General features: G+C 46.2%; 1 protein-coding gene across 1 annotated transcript in view; it reads left to right on the forward strand.

The window, feature by feature from the left end:
• The window catches only part of LOC307080953 (spondin-1-like), a 50,426-nt gene extending 33,360 nt beyond the window's left edge, over positions 1 to 17,066 (forward strand). Inside the window, exons 8-16 of the mRNA XM_079743932.1 lie at positions 1 to 122; positions 3,291 to 3,431; positions 3,953 to 4,028; positions 5,774 to 5,959; positions 10,747 to 10,917; positions 13,328 to 13,495; positions 14,012 to 14,170; positions 14,836 to 15,105; positions 15,460 to 17,066. The exon at positions 1 to 122 is cut by the window's left edge and continues 80 nt beyond it. Coding sequence (XP_079600058.1) covers positions 1 to 122; positions 3,291 to 3,431; positions 3,953 to 4,028; positions 5,774 to 5,959; positions 10,747 to 10,917; positions 13,328 to 13,495; positions 14,012 to 14,170; positions 14,836 to 15,105; positions 15,460 to 15,611 — 1,445 coding nt within the window. The 3' untranslated portion in view covers positions 15,612 to 17,066. The remainder of the gene's footprint in view (positions 123 to 3,290; positions 3,432 to 3,952; positions 4,029 to 5,773; positions 5,960 to 10,746; positions 10,918 to 13,327; positions 13,496 to 14,011; positions 14,171 to 14,835; positions 15,106 to 15,459) is intronic.
• The last annotated feature ends 276 nt before the right edge of the window (positions 17,067 to 17,342 follow it).

The following is a 17,342-nucleotide window of genomic DNA, read 5'->3' on the forward strand; positions in this document are numbered from 1 at the left end:
CCGACTGGAACGTTGGCCTTTCCAAGGAGGATCTCTGCACCAAGGAGTGTGGCTGGGTCCAGAGGATGGAGGCGGAGCTGCTTCCCTGGGACGCGGGCACTGACAGCGGGGTCACCTACGAGGTGCGTGGTGTTGACTCTGGGGGGGGCGTGGGGGGCGCTGTGGGCTCTGTGGCTCTGTGTGGGATGAGTCAACGTTTGTGTGGAATGAGGGTTTAAAGATTGAGTCATTTGTGCACGTTCTGGGACGCTTGCATGCCCCACCTTTTCTCTTTTTATGCATCTCTTTATGCGTTCGTTTGATCCTGTTGTTGTGTGAGGTTTGTTTTGATATGAGTCTATACTATGTGTTATTATGGGTGGTCATATGAGCGGTAGTTGCATCAGCGGCAGCATCCACAATTCGTTCTATATTGATTTATAACCCTTTATGGGTTAATGGTAGGCTTTTACTGAAACTGTGCTAAAAGGATGCAGAGTTGCTGCAGTTTGCACACAGAGTGCAATACATAGCATGCGTAGTATCTTGTTATTTCTGGTACAAAGCAAAATACATCATTTTGTCTCCAGCCCTAAAGCCCTTAATGGTCGTTGGATCGTCTTTATTGATTCTCAGAGTAAAATGTACCCCAGGTATATAAATACAGAGGATAACAAATAAATGGAGAGATGCTTTGTTTCCCAATGGTTCCCTTGTGCTGGAACATGTGCTAAGTGCACTGAAGTGAGCTGCATGGACTGAACCACATGTGAAAGGCTCCAGCCGTCGACCACTCTCCCAGCCTGGCTTAATATGTTGTATAGACAGCACAGCACAGTCATTAGCTGCATGCCGTTTGCAATGCCTCCATTAGAGAACCGCTTCAGAGTTCAGTCGCCCTGTGTGTGGGATTTTCCAGTGCAGAGAATAAGCCCCATCCCTATTGAAACTCAATTCTAACTGTCACCTCGTAACAGCAAGTTTTCAATCTTTATTTGTACCTTTCTGGTGCCTCCTGAGCGAGCAATTTATTACATATTTTAACGGAATCAGCGCCTCATGAATAAATGATTAGAGTAGAGCTTCATGAGTGAGAGCGCAGTAAATGTTCCCACAAACCCAAAAAACAACATAAACAAAGCTTGCTTTGGTTCAGATGATGACCCGCTGGTGCTTCTTTAATTAATGCGCTCGTGTGCTATTAAGTGTGTTTTCAAGAATGGACTGCTCTCGCACCGCGTGCAGCAAAGTAACTTATCACGAACCTACGGCACACTACCAACAATAGCGGGTCTGCTTTCAATCTACAGTACGCACATAGGAGTAAAACAATACACCGCTCAGAGGTTGAATAAGTATACAATTCTACTGGTAAGCTTTGTAAAAGCCATCATGTTTCTGTTCCTTTTTCTTCTTTCTGGGGGGATTTTTGACTAATCATTAAGTTCAAGTTTATATCTATGCGGAAAAACGATTTGCACAGAGAAATATTATGAAATCGTTTTCATTATGTTATTATTATTCCATAATTCATACCCTATTTCGTGTTATCTAGAGGTGTATTATTTAGAGGGGTAACCTATCTGAAGCCACGTTATTGATTTATTGATTTCCTGTTGATTTGTGAGGTTCGGTAGCCCCATCAGGATGGCGGGGGGGGATGCTGTCTCTACAAAGAGAATACTTTATTGTTCCGGCACGACAAACCACTGTGGTTGTCCTACTTCTGTGATGAGTGACGGTTGTACACTCCGGTTTACGGCCGCGTTCAGCCACACTGAAGGAAGTCATCCGAAACGCTGGCTGAGAATGTAGAACAGGGAAAGTCAATCAGCTGACTGGTTAAAGTACAAAGAGAATGGGTAATGTCGGATACTTTTTCAGACTTTGTGGTCTTTAGTGGCTTTTTTTTTTTTTTTTATCCAGCTGCCATCTGAAGGAGACAGGCCTTCACATTCTGTGGACGTCCTAACAAAGCAGTGTTAGATAAATGATCAATGATGCATTGTCATGTCAATCAGACAGCAGACCTTATGCCAGATGGCTGATGGATAGAAAGTCTATAATCTGTTTCACATAGAATGTGTCACGTAAACCCAGTCACTCTTCCAACTGAAGACAGCATCGGGGGTTATCTGAACCAATGGGTTTATGGTATGATTATATTATAGACAATAGACTTGAGAACCATTATATGTATGCATAGAAATATATGTATATATCTGAAAGCTAAAAAGTTGTATTTTTAGCCTTAAAAATAAACAAAGTGGGTCCAACCCCCTCATCTCCTAGCCTTCACAGCAGTAACCGTATGGATTATTGTATTTATTATACAACTAAAGTCAGATACTTTATAATAAGAAATGGTACCAGAAAAACGGTTGTGCAATATAATGGCCAAATGGATTCACCTCCGTATGTCTCTTTGCGCGGTTGGCACGGATCGCATTTCCTGATTTCCATATTCTCAGCAGGCACGTTCAAGGCTGCTACATGGTGTGTGTGTGTGTGTGTGTGTGTGTGTGTGTCTCAGTAATTGCGTCCTACAGGTGCGTTTAAAAGTGGGACTTCGCAGCAGGCGAAGGAAAGTGACACAATAACATGCACGAGACGTTTTCGATATATCAGATGCAGTTTGACTCCTGTAAGCGTTCCTTCGAGGCGGAGGGGCTGAGCTCAGTGGGGCTTCTCTCTTAATTGTGTCGGGGGGCTGTGTTTAGCGCTACACATAATGCCTACCCACTGCTTGGTCTCTACACTTCTAATGAGCCCCCCCCCCCCCCCCCCCCATGCGGCACACTGCCCTCTCTGAAAAGAGCCCTTTCCACATAATGATGGAGGAAAACACTGCAGTTGTCCAAGATCAACACAAACTTGAGTACACATCCCACACACACCCACACACACACACACAGATTGCGATAACATAGATTAGCAGGGATTCCGCCATTGAGTCCTCATGATTGCAAACACTGATTCCCGAAAATAAATACGACCAAAATCATCCGCTCAATTAGTGTGTGCTCACGCACACTCCACTCTCTTTACCGGTTTCCTTTTTCCATTCAACCTTTCAACTTCAGCGGGAGCGCTGATTACCACTTGTTGCTATTTGCATTCCTGATCAGATGAGGAGTGGAAATGTTCTTAGAGTGCTTCAGTCGTTAAGATGAGTTCTCGGGGGGGGGGAACGCTCGAGAGACGCGTCACGACAAATCGTTGCAGGACCTCGGCTTATATCATCATGCTAAGCCGTGCCAATCCGTCTGTTTGTTTGTTTGTTTGTGTGTGTGTTTGTTTGTTTGTATCAGTCTCCCAACAAGCCCACCGTCCCCCAGGACAGGATCCGGCCCCTGAGCCGACTGGACCACCCCCAGAGCCCCTTCTACAACCCCCTGGGAGGAGCCATGCCGTCGCTAGCCAGGGTGGTGGTGGAACGGATTGCTAGGAAGGTGTGTGTGTGTGTGTGTGTCAGTGAATATTTTGATAAATTATTGCTTTAAATTAATAATTTGTTGGTATTCACCTTAGTATTATAATAATAATAATAATAATAATAATAATAATAATAATAATAATAATAATAACAACAAAACTTTATTTGTATAGCACCTTTCATACACAGAATGCAGCTCAAAGTGCTTTACATTTTAAAAGATCATGAACGTTTAACACAATACTAAAGGAAAAATTGAAAGGAAAATTTTTTAAAAAGAAAAGGAAGAATTACCCAAACGGTCGTCCGTTGGTAAACGCTCTCATATATATGGGTAGGTATGTTTTTAGATCTTTCTTAATGATGTCCACTGAGCTCGCCTGCTTGATGTACAGAGGTGTTCCATAGCTTTGGTGCATAATGGATAAAGGCAGCTTCTCCGCTTTGCTTGAATGATTATCATCATATGATGTGTCATCCATGTAAACAATTTGAGCTTGTGTGTGTGTGTGTGTGTGTGTGTGTGTGTGTTCCCAGGGAGAGCAGTGTAATACCGTGCCAGACTTAGTGGATGACATCGTAGCCGACATTGGACAGCAGGAGCAGGAGAAAGGTGTGACACACACACACACACACACACACACACACACACACACACACACACACACACACACACACACACACACACACAGATATAGACAAGAAAACAAGATGGATGACAGTCTGATCGCACCTACTAATTGTGAAACATTCCTGCTGGACTGATCCAAATGCTTGAATCCATTCTGAATCCTACGAATCAACGCCGATCTGGGATGTATTATCTTGGTCTGGGGATCTGGGATGTATTATCTTGGTCTGGGGATCTGTTATGTATTATCTTGGTCTGGGGATCTGAGATGTATTGTCTTGGTCTGGGGATCTGGGATGTATTATCTTGGTCTGGGGATCTGGGATGTATTATCTTGGTCTGAGGATCTGGGATGTATTGTCCTGGTCTGGGGATCTGGGATGTATTGTCTTGGTCTGGGGATCTGTGATGTATTATCTTGGTCTGAGGATCTGGGATGTATCATCTTGGACTCTGGATCTGGGATGTATTGTCTTGGTTGGAGGATCTGGGATGTATCATCTTGGTCTCTGGATCTGGGATGTATTATCTTGGTCTGGGGATCTGTTATGTATTATCTTGGTCTGGGGATCTGTGATGTATTATCTTGGTCTGGCGATCTGGGATGTATTATCTTGGTCTGGGGATCTGGAAAGTATTATCTTGGTCTGGGAAAAAATACGTAATTGTAAAGATAGCTCTTCGTTTCCTCATCTCCTGTGTAACCACTTTCACATCTGGCTTCTCTCTCTCGCTGTCTCTCTTAATGTCTCTCTTGCTGTCTCTCTCTCTCGCTGTCCCTCTTGCTCTTTTCTTGCTTTCTTGATGTCTCCCTCTCATGCCTTCGGTGTCTCTCGCGCTCTTGCTGTTGGTGTCTCTCTCTCTCTCTGTCTCTCTCTCTTGCTCTCTCTCTCTCTCTCTCTATCTCTCTCTCTCTCTCTCTCTCTCTCTCTCTCATGCTTATGCCTGAGCAGATGTTTGTGAGGAGTCTTCCATGGATTGGGTTGGATATCAAAACCTCCAGGAATCTTATTGATATCGCGACTGGGTGATTTTGAAAGGGATATTATTTTGATACAACAAAGTCATGTTTTGAGGGATGAGCCCAGCTGGCCCTGAGTGAGTGTTTGAAAGGCGCCAGACACACTCAGGGCAGTGGACCCCGAGGCCGGTGGGCATCCAGCACAGAACTATGGCCTCATCTGCTCTCCCTCCTCTCTCCTCTCTCCTCTTTCTTCCTTCTCACTTCTCAGCTTCCTTCTGTCCCCTCTTCCCTCCTTCTCTCTAAACCCTTATCCTCCTCCTTTTCTCCTCTCCTCTCTCCTAACTTCTCTCTTCTCCTTCTCTCTCCTCCTTTTCTCTTCTCTCCTCCTTCTCTCTTCCCCTTCTGATTTCTCCTCCTCACTTCATCTTGTCTCCTCCTTCTCTCTCCTTATTCTCCTCCTCCCTCCTCCCCTCCCCCCAACACCTGCTCCTGCTCTCTTTCCCTCGTTCCCTCCTGCTCACCCCCTCTACTAACCCTAACCCAACCCCAACCCTAACCTCCCTCTCACCCCCTCTACTAACCCTAACCCTAACCCAACCCTAACCTCCCTCTCGACCCCTCTACTAACCCTAACCCTAACCCAACCCTAACCCTAACCTCCCTCTCACCCCCTCTACTAACCCTAACCCTAACCTCCCTCTCACCCCCTCTACTAACCCTAACCCTAACCCAACCCTAACCCTAACCTTCCTCTCACCCCCAGACGACGACGCCCCCGAGACCTGCATCTACTCGGCCTGGTCTCCCTGGTCCGCCTGCAGCAGCGCCACCTGTGACAAGGGCCGCAGGATGAGGCAGAGGATGCTGAAGGCCCAGCTTGACCCAACCGTGGCCTGTCCCCACACGCAGGACTTCCAGCCATGCATGGCTCCCGGCTGCAGCCTGGAGGGTGAGGAGTGGCACCATCTAGTGGCGGTTTATAGTATTACACACGGCGTAGTAGTAGACCCATGCAAGCGATTTCTGTTGTGTTGTGTGAAGCCTCGTTTAACGGGATGGTAAACTGGATTTAAAAAGGGTTAAATAACCAACGACATATCGCAGAGGGATGGATCCACTACACACATACCAAATACATTGTCAGGAAAATGTACATGATGTACATGAATACATCTCAAAATCCCCTATTAAACGGAGTGGTAGTTGGTCTGGGGGGACGTGGTCTTTATCCCCAGCCCTCCACCCCAACACTGTTTTGTGTGGTTTCCTAGCTTTACCGTCCCCATAATGTCAGTGCTTAATAGTGCATAATGTAAGTAACCGTTAAATAGACCCTGCCCACTAATTTGGTTTGAAGGACACAATAGACAATATACGATACAGTTTTTAATGCAAGAATACACTTTAGAAGTGATGCGTGATTGCAATGGATTTAAGGGAACATGATTTTCTGATGCCTGAATCAAACATTGGAACATAATCTTGGCAACATAATTAGAAGTTAATTATGGATTTCCATTATTCCTCACATAAATGAGCTGATTCTGATGCCTGCCGGGGTGGGATGGTTGCAGACACATAGATCCATCCCCCAGGAGACGTAGCATAAAGCTAATGAGTCGGCTGATCCTTTGAACACTGACGAGGTCATGTACGTGAAGAATCAAAACAAGGCATAGATTCGTGATCAGAATTACAGTGGGCTCTACATTATGGCTACGAAATGATAATGAGGTAAAGTAGGCATACTGATGAATGAATGGTGGGGGGTTGCTGGAGAGGCTTGTATCGCCGGCAGTGTTTTGGTCAACCCTCCCATGACAGCCAAGGTCTCGTCTCTCGGACAAGGCAGTACATGCCCTTTCCTGTGAAAAAAACCTAGATAGCTCCCAGCACTGTTTCCCCCTCCATTGTGTGTGTGTGTGTGTTTGTGTGTGTCTGTGTCTGTGCATGGGTTTGTGTATGTGTGTCTGTGTTTTGTGTCCACTTTATCAGTAGACAAATAATGAAGTCGACGGTGCATCATCCGAACATGTTGGGCTGGCAGTTATCCAAGCCAGCGGTTTTCTTTTCCCTCTAACTTTGCTGACAACCTCTTTGTCGGACTGGTCTGTGTCTCCCTTCCCGCTCCTCTCTTCTTCAACTTTAATTGACTGCTCTCTCTCTCTGTCGCTCTAACTCTCGCTTTCTCTGTCTGTCTCTCTGTCTCTCTCTCTCTCTTTGTCTCTCGCTCTAACTCTCTCACTCTAACTCTTTCTTAGTGTCTCCACTCTCTAGGTCTCTCTATCTCTGTCTCTCTCTCTCTCTCTCTCTCTCTCTCTCTCTCTCTCTCTCTCTCTCTCTCTCTCTCTCTCTCTCTCTCTCTCTCTCTCTCTCGCTCTAACTCTCTCTCTCTGCCTGTCCCTCTCTCTCTGTCTCCGCTCTCCCTCTCTCTTCCTCTCCCACCTCTCACTTTTCCTCTGTTGTTCCAATTTGTATCAGCTGAAAGTCGGATTACAAATCCTGCGTCAACAGACTTCACTTTGGCTCGAGGCTCATTCCACAAAGAATGAACACAAAAGCTCTACGTTGTGTTTACGTCCAACTTCTGCCAACACCCAGAGACTAACCCTAACCCTAACCCAGAGACTAACCCTAACCCTAACCCAGAGACTAACCCTAACCCTAACCCAGAGACTAACCCTAACCCTAACCCAACGCCAAGAGACTTCCCCATTCTCGATTTCCATTGAGTGGATTTGACAATGTTCAGGACTACCACTCTGAGGCTCCACTACAGGGTAGACACACACACACACACACGCACGCACACACACACACACACACACACACACACACACACACACACACACACACACACACACACACACCACAGATTGACAAACAAACCTTCAATCTCACACAAACACATGAGCACACACGCACACATACACACAAACAGGCACACACACAAATTGCTCAACAAACAAACAATCAACCACGCAAACACACAGAAACAAACACACCACAGTTTGACAATCAAACAAACCCTCAACCAAACACACACACACACACATACACACATGCATACACACGTGCACAAACAAACAGACACACACACAAATTACCAAACAAACAAACCATCAACTTCACACACACACACACACACACACACACACACACACACACACACACACACACACACAAACGCACCAACAGGACGGCACTGCTCATTGGATGGAGGCGCAGACGTAAGCGTTGGTGGTTTGTATGTTCCTGAGCGTGTTTACTTTACGTTCACTCCGAGTAATGCTGGAGATAGATAATACTGCTCTGGGGGGCTGAGTCCTGTACCTTAGAGCGATTCACACGTTGTTACCACGCTTTGTCACTCTAAAGCCCTCATTTGGTCCTCATAACTTACTTTACATTTAGGGCATTTAGCAGACGCTTTTATCCAAAGCGACTTACAATAAGTGCATTTGTTACAATAAGTACATTTGTCATAAGAGGTGAAACAATATATCGCTGTCGGTACAGTAAAGACGTTCATAGAACCAAGTGCAAGTATTACAATCGCTAGGCTAACCCATTCCCCGTGTAAAGCAGCGATAGCAGCTACTGTAGATGCTACACAATTAAGTACCTTGAATAAGTGCAATGTACAAGTGCCAGGACGTACAACATTCAATGGTGGCTTTGCATTGGTTTCTATGCAGAGTAACTAATAACTAATGAAGGAATCACCTATTCCTGCCCTATTGGCCTCCGGTCAGCTGGGCCGCTAGCACTTTCAATTTGTCCTGCCGAAGTCGTTGGGGGGGGGGGGGGGGTGTTTGTTAGGGAAATGAAAGAATCCATACCATAATATCTCACTTTCTCCTTCGCTGCATCCCCTTTAATGAGGTTACCTCTGCCCCCCCCGCCCCGGAACAGGTATTAAAGGCTGATGCATTCTGGGAAGGAGGCTGGGGTCCATTGAAGTAAATAATAGATTATTTTATTGATTATTTTTATGAAGGGACACATGCCTGGCATCATAAAAATAATCACAAAAAAAATCATAAACATAATCGATCAATATATCATTGAAACTTAATGAATCAATAAAGAAACAATTATTAATGATGATCGCCCTCCTCGTTCCAGAACAGCCCATCGTTATCACGCATCATATATATATATTAATAATAATAATAAATATAACTGCAAGCGGTGATTAACGGGGTCCGAGCAAAATGAAAAGTCAAGAACACACTAATGGAAGATCTATAAATATGACATATTATTATTATATTATGCTTCGGCTTTAAGGTGACTGGGCTGCAGAGAAATGGCCGAATGTCATGTTCAGCTTGTTCATAATTGTCTAATCGGGATTCGAACTCTCAAACCAAGGATCACCAGTGCAAGGCATTATCCCAAATAAGCCACTGACACTCCTGAAATGTAGCCTCATTTACATGGTCACAATGTCTATTGATAAGCACACAACATCCAGAAAACTCCAAGCAAACATTTCTCAAATGAATTAAGGGCAAATAAAAAAAAAGCAAATACCTGAAAAATCTTTGAGATTTACGGGAAATTAAACATTTGTAGTCAAGAACACAAGCGGAAGAAATATTAGAATAGAGTTAATTATGAATGAAAAATGGTCAACAAAGAAGTTCCCCTTAGCGCCATACTGTGTCTTGCCAGTCAGATTCTTGGAAGTGAATGAGCCGGAATGTTGATTGCCTGATGAATTTCAGGTGCTGTTCAATGTTGTGTTTCTTAAATGAGTGGCAATGACAGAATGTCATTTTCAGCTTGTTCATAATTCTCTTTTCGGGATTCAAGACTCAACCTAAGGATCAATAGTACACGGCATTATCCCGTTAAGCCACTGACATATCTGAACTGCATGAAGCCTCATTCACAGTGTGAAAATGTCGATTGATAAGCACACAACATCAAGAAAACTCCAAGCACACAATTCACAAGAGAATTAAGGGCTTTCTTAAAAGAGTAAAGATCTGGAAATTTGCACTGTTAATGGTATCCACCTAATAATGGTAGTTATAGATAAACAAAATGGTCATATAGGCAAAATGGGTTGAGACTGTGGACGTTTGGGTTTTCTATGAAATTGTGGGAAAAGAAAACATTTTTAGAGCAGAAGACCAGTGTGAAAAAGAAACATTGGATTTTAGAGAATAATATGATGAAGGAATTTTGAGTCCAGGTCAATCTGGTAAGGAGAAAGAAGGCTAGTTCATATTTTTTTAAAATACCTTTGCCACCTTTGGGTGCAGTACCACAATTTGGGTTTATGGGTACTGAGGGGTACTGGTATCCACCTAATAATAGTCGTATGTTTTTTTTTATACAATAACAAAATGGTCATATAAGAAAAGTGGAATGGAACAAATGGAACTATATAAAACAAATTCTGTTCGATGATTTTTGTGGGGCTTGGTCTAAAGATTTTAGGTGTTGATTTTGGTACATTTTTGATTATTTTTGTAGCCTGTGGGTTTTATAAATGCATCTGATTCTAGAGATTAATGTTCCGAAAGAATTTTGAGACCAGGTCAATCTGGTGAGGAGAAATAAGCCTAATTCATTATTTTTTTTACAATAGCGCCACCTTTGGGTGCAGTAAATTTCAAGAGTTCGACTTACAGTATAGGCTGCAGTATGACTTTTACAGAATTTGAGGGAAACGTTACAGAAACAATAGGGGACCCCTAATAACCCCCCCTCCCCCCTCAGAGCCGTCCGCCTGTATGATGTCGGAGTGGATCAGCTGGTCGGCCTGCAGCACCTCCTGCGGGATGGGCATGCGGTCGCGGGAGCGCTACGTCCAGCAGTACCCGGAAGACGGCGTCCTCTGCCAGCTGCACACAGAGGAGACGGACAAGTGCCAGGTCAACGCCGAGTGCTGTGAGTCCCCCTGGTGGTGGTGCAGTGTGTGTGTGTCCCCCTGGTGGTGGTGCAGTGTGTGTGTGTGTCCCCCTGGTGGTGGTGCAGTGTGTGTGTGTCCCCCTGGTGGTGGTGCTGTGTGTGTGTGAGTCCCCTGGTGGTGGTGCAGTGTGTGTGTGTGTGAGTCCCCTGGTGGTGGTACAGTGTGTGTGTGTGTGTGTCCCCCTGGTGGTGGTGTAGTGTGTGTGTGTCCCCCTGGTGGTGGTGCAGTGTGTGTGAGTCCCCTGGTGGTGGTGCAGTGTGTGTGAGTCCCCTGGTGGTGGTACAGTGTGTGTGTGTCCCCCTGGTGGTGGTGCAGTGTGTGTGTGTCCCCCTGGTGGTGGTGCAGTGTGTGTGTGTCCCCCTGGTGGTGGTGCAGTGTGTGTGTGTCCCCCTGGTGGTGGTGCAGTGTGTGTGTGTCCCCCTGGTGGTGGTGCAGTGTGTGTGTGAGTCCCCTGGTGGTGGTGCAGTGTGTGTGAGTCCCCCTGGTGGTGGTGCAGTGTGTGTGTGAGTCCCCTGGTGGTGGTGCAGTGTGTGTGAGTCCCCTGGTGGTGGTGCAGTGTGTGTGTGTCCCCCTGGTGGTGGTGCAGTGTGTGTGTCCCCCTGGTGGTGGTGCAGTGTGTGTGTGTCCCCCTGGTGGTGGTACAGTGTGTGTGTGTCCCCCTGGTGGTGGTGCAGTGTGTGTGTGTCCCCCTGGTGGTGGTGCAGTGTGTGTGTGTCCCCCTGGTGGTGGTGCAGTGTGTGTGTGTGTCCCCTGGTGGTGGTGCAGTGTGTGTGTGTGAGTACCCTGATGGTGGTACAGTGTGTGTGTGTCCCCCTGGTGGTGGTGCAGTGTGTGTGAGTCCCCTGGTGGTGGTGCAGTGTGTGTGTGTCCCCCTGGTGGTGGTGCAGTGTGTGTGTGTCCCCTGGTGGTGGTGCAGTGTGTGTGTGTCCCCCTGGTGGTGGTGCAGTGTGTGTGTGAGTCCCCTGGTGGTGGTGCAGTGTGTGTGTGTCCCCCTGGTGGTGGTGCAGTGTGTGTGTGTCCCCCTGGTGGTGGTGCAGTGTGTGTGTGTGAGTCCCCCTGGTGGTGGTGCAGTGTGTGTGTGTCCCCCTGGTGGTGGTGCAGTGTGTGTGTGAGTCCCCTGGTGGCGGTGCAGTGTGTGTGAGTCCCCCTGGTGGTGGTGCAGTGTGTGTGAGTCCCCCTGGTGGTGGTGCAGTGTGTGTGAGTCCCCCTGGTGGTGGTGCAGTGTGTGTGTGTGTCCCCTGGTGGTGGTGCAGTGTGTGTGTGTGAGTCCCCTGGTGGTGGTACAGTGTGTGTGTGTCCCCCTGGTGGTGGTGCAGTGTGTGTGAGTCCCCTGGTGGTGGTGCAGTGTGTGTGTGTCCCCCTGGTGGTGGTGCAGTGTGTGTGTGTCCCCTGGTGGTGGTGCAGTGTGTGTGAGTCCCCTGGTGGTGGTGCAGTGTGTGTGAGTCCCCTGGTGGTGGTGCAGTGTGTGTGTGTGTCCCCTGGTGGTGGTGCAGTGTGTGTGTGTCCCCCTGGTGGTGGTGCAGTGTGTGTGTGTGTGTGTCCCCCTGGTAGTGGTACAGTGTGTGTGTGTGTGTGTCCCTGGTGGTGGTACAGTGTGTGTGTGTGTCCCCTGCTGCTGCTGGTGTTACAGTGTGTGTGTGTGTGTGTGTGTGAGAGAGTCCGCTGGTGGTGTTACTGTGTGTGTGTGTGTGTGTGTGTTTGTGGGTGTGTGTGTGTGTGTGTGTGTGTGTGTGTGTGTGTGTGTGTGTGTGTCCGCCTGGCGTTGGGACAGACAGCATCCCAGATGTAGCCGTTGCCAAGTTAAGGGTTAGGGTTAGGGTTAGTTAAGGTTTGCTATTGAATGTAGGCCTAGGACAGATACAGCTGTTATCTCTATTGTAATTAAGCAAAATCCTGTTTTATTGGCTTTAAATAACTAATTTGTGATTAAATGTGAATGGTTTTATTGATTTATTTCTCTGCCATGCATACGATATCTTAAATGAAGCCATTCAAATTGAATTATCTAGGAATTGTATAAAAACGGCCCATGTTTTTTTTTCGTTACCCTGCCTAATACTGATTCTGAGGAGCCTGAGAGAAGAGGAAGGGAAAATAAGGAAATGCTGCCATCTGCTGGTCAGATGTAGGCAGCTCACATTCATCAAGACCCAATAGCTGGGGTGTTAAGGAGCTGATGTGCGCTTTGGGAGTTTTTCCAACACTTGCAATGCTGCGAGGTAAATGCAAAGTATCTACAGTCATGCAATACTGTAGTGGACACGTTTATGTTACATTATATCATGTGTATATTTCTCAGTAGCGGCACAGATAATAAGCCATTGGGCCAGATGGGCTTGGTTCTGATAATGATGTGTGCCTGTGTGTTTGCGTGTGTTTGTGGTTCAGCTCCCAGCAGCTGCATCGTGACCGAGTGGGGTGAGTGGGACCCCTGCAGCGCCACCTGTGGGCTGGGCATGAGAAGGCGAGAGCGCATGGTGAAGATGCCGCCTCTGGACGGGTCCATGTGCAAAGCGGAGGTGCTCGAGGTGGACAAGTGCATGATGCCAGACTGCGGTGAGAAGGAGTCATAGCAGAAGCTATTTCAGTTGCTTATAATAGCCCCAATGCTGACTGGAAAAATGGAGACATGGAAATGGACCCAAGGTCTCGCTGTGGGAGACACCTGGATTCCTAGAGTGCTGTAACATATTAGTTTGTGTGTGTGTGTGTCTGTGTGTGTGTCTGTGTCCGTGTTTGTATGTCTGTGTGTGTGTTTGTATGTCTGTGTCTGTGTGTGTGTGTGTGTGTGTGTGCGTTTGTATGTCTGTGTGTGTCTGTCTGTGTTGCGTGTGTGTGTGTGTTTGTGTGTGTGTGTGTGCGTTTGTATGTCTGCGTGTGTGTGTCTGTTTTGCGTGTGTGTGTTTGTATGTCTGTGTGTGTGTGTGCGCGTTTGTATGTCTGTGTCTGTCTGTGTGTGTGTTTGTGTTGCGTGTGTGTGTTTGTATGTCTGCGGGTGTGCGTGTGTGCGTTTGTATGTCTGCGTGTGTGTGTGTCCGTGTTGCGTGTGTGTGTTTGTGTGTGTGAGCGCAGACGCGGCGCCGTGCATGCTGTCCCCGTGGTCGGACTGGGGGGGCTGCAGTGTGTCGTGCGGCGTGGGGATGCGGACGCGCCAGCGGATGCTGAAGTCGGAGCCTGCGGCGTGCTCGGAGGAGCTTGAGCAGAGCGACAAGTGCATGCTGCCCGAGTGCCGTAAGACGACAGCCTTCCTCTGTATACGTTAAAAACCTTTGTTTCCAAAGGGCTAAGCGGACACAGCTGACATCACCTTGTACCTTCACTTAACCATCGCTTACCTAATGCCTACACTTAACCATCGCTTACCCCAATAGCTTCACTAAACCACTACTAACCCGATACCTACACTTAACAACCTCTAACCTAATACCTACACTTAGCCACCTCTAACCTAATACCTACAGTTAGCCACCTCTGACCTAGTACCTACACTTAGCCACCTCTAACCTAATACCTACACTTAGCCACCTCTAACCTAATACCTACAGTTAGCCACCTCTGACCTAATACCTACACTTAGCCACCTCTAACCTAATACCTACACTTAGCCACCTCTAACCTAATACCTACACTTAGCCACCTCTAACCTAATACCTACACTTAGCCACCTCTAACCTAATACCTACAGTTAGCCACCTCTGACCTAATACCTACACTTAGCCACCTCTAACCCATTACCTACATTTAACCACCAGTAACCTAATACCTACACTTAGCCACCTCTAACTTAATACCTACTGAACCACCTCAACCAAGCCCTACCGCTTATTAAATGTAATGAATTGTGGTCATTATTGTAACGTTTGATGGCCTCTGTGCCGTCTTCCTGTGGGGGCCAGCTGTGGACTGCATGGTGTCCGAGTGGTCCGAGTGGTCCGAGTGCAACAAGCCGTGCGGTAAGGGCCACACTATCCGGAGCCGCATGGTGAAGCTAGAGCCGGGCCCCGGGGGAAACCCCTGCCCCGAGACGGTGCAGAGGAAGAAGTGCAAGGTCCGCAAGTGCTGGGCCAAGACGAAAGGGGAGAGAGGTGGAGGTGGAGGTGGAGGAGATGGGAAGAGAAGGCGAAGGGGCAAGCAGGGGAGAGACGCAGCGGTGGAGGAGCAACCAGGTTAATGGTGACGCACGTGCACACACACGCACACAGTTCCTGTCCAAAGAAAATGCGCGAAAACGTGCGTTTGGTACAGTTGAAATAATGTGAGGCAGAGAAAACTTTTAACTTGTTACTTAAATATAACTTATCTTTGCACTTTATAGGCCTATTTGTTTAATTCGTTTAACATTTATATTTCATTTGAAACACAAAGATTGTGGCACAAAATCTCAACGTCTGCTTAGTTTTCCTCCCTGGTTCGTTGATTCGACTACCCAGCTGTCTGGAGATACTTGGTATCTCCAGACAGCTGGGTAGTCTAAGGTTTTTCTCCTGCCCCCTTCAAACACCGATGGTTTATTCCAACAGGGTGCCGGATGCATCCGTGGACCGGCTGGACGGGCTGTACCAAGCCCTGCGGCGGGGGGATCCAGGAGCGCTTCATGCTGGTGAAGAGAGCCAAGGTTGCCAGCTGTAAGGATCGGAAGGAGATCCGCGGCTGTAACGTACATCCCTGCTAACAAGCCTGCTGAGCTGAAGGCTTGAAGGGAGGTGAGGGAGGGTTTACACACATAGTAGACATGTGAGTTTTAAAAATGTGTTGCTTAAAAGATTGCCGACCAGACGATACACATCCGATAGAGTTGACTTGATGCCGAGGCTGAGCTGCCGAAACACGCATTTTAGATTCACTTTTACAAGTTTTTACAGACGTTTTCAGGTCAAAGAGACATTCACAAAGTATTTTAGTATTATAACCACGTGCTGAGTCTGCAGATGGGTTTAAGGGGTTATGGAGAAGTGTTAGGCTAGCTTGTTGGCACACAGGTTAGTCCAACCCTTTTGTAGTCCCTCTTATAAGGTCCTCGATGATTCCCGACAGATGTGGGAGGAATCTCGAAGCGTGAAAACATATGTTGCCAGCCTCCTTCTTGAGCCTGTGATACAAAAGGACCCTAACTCTAAAAGTGTGCATTTTACTTTCAATATCAAGTAAGACAAGAAGCAGTAGCTTTCCTTGTGTGCTGTTTTGGGTTTATGGACCTTTGCATGGCGATGTATTGTCATGCCAATGTATTGTCAATGGAAAGGGCTCTTTGTTAGCTACAAGTCTAAAAATGTTTCCTTGAAAAGTATACATTCGACCGATCTGTGAATAGAGTTGAAGAGAAACCAGGATGTTGCAATGCCATAAGGGGGTAAAATACTTTGTGAATACGGCCCTTGGAGATAAATAAACACAACGCACAAAGATAGATTCAGCTGACAAAACGACACGCATGAGTGATTGTTCACATATTTTATAACTGTAATGAATTAGCCTTTATAAACTGTGCTATTGTCCTTAACTGTCGTGTAAGAAGATGTAGCACTAACCAACGGTAGCCCCCCTCCTGTGTCAGAGTAGCTTGTTCCAGCTCGTGTATAGCTGATTCTTTTCTGTTCTTTAACAAACAACGCTTTGACATGCGCTTATATCAAGCATTCTCTTTCATAAATGTCGCTGTGTACAAAGAAAACATGTTAGTTTAGTTATATTGGTGTCAATGAAATGATCTTTCAAATGTTAAACAAGAACTTGGGGGACGGATTGCTGCAGGCGTTTGTTGAATGTCATCATGCACCGACCGTTGTTGCTTCATTCAGTTTACAGTGTTTTGTTGCAAATACATAGATTGTGATAAAATTAGATTTATTTTAGGTATGAATGACTGTACTTAATTTTGATATACTGCAGAAGCCCATTAAGAGGGGGTGCCATCATTTCAATGAAAAAAAAAAAAAGATTTTCCAGAAGGAAGCATTTGTTAGATTTTTCCCAACATTACAGCCCATTAGTTTAATTCCCTTGGTCAATCTCACTTTGTTGATTGTTATGCTTTCTCCCAGGTAGGTTTCTTTGCAATTTGATCATGTGACTATTTTGTAATAAAGCATATTTACAATTAAAATATAAATGAGGAAATAAAAAGATTAAAAACCCTAAATGGATCTTGTTCTACGAGTGGACTACTTTGGAATCCATTGGTTTGACCTATGTTGTGCAATTACTGCTCATGTCCACAAGACGGCGATATAATTATTAAAAACATCCGCCATCGACCCGCCCCTGGGTGGATGGCATAAAGTGGCAGTGCACCTGCTCAACTAAATAATACTGTATAATATCAAATATGTATATAATGTTCTAAATTGCTGTGTGTTTCTCAGAAGTATATATATATATATATATCTATAGATATAGATATATA

This window comes from Pollachius pollachius, assembly GCF_949987615.1.
Source record: "Pollachius pollachius genome assembly, chromosome: 9".
Taxonomy (NCBI): domain Eukaryota; kingdom Metazoa; phylum Chordata; class Actinopteri; order Gadiformes; family Gadidae; genus Pollachius; species Pollachius pollachius.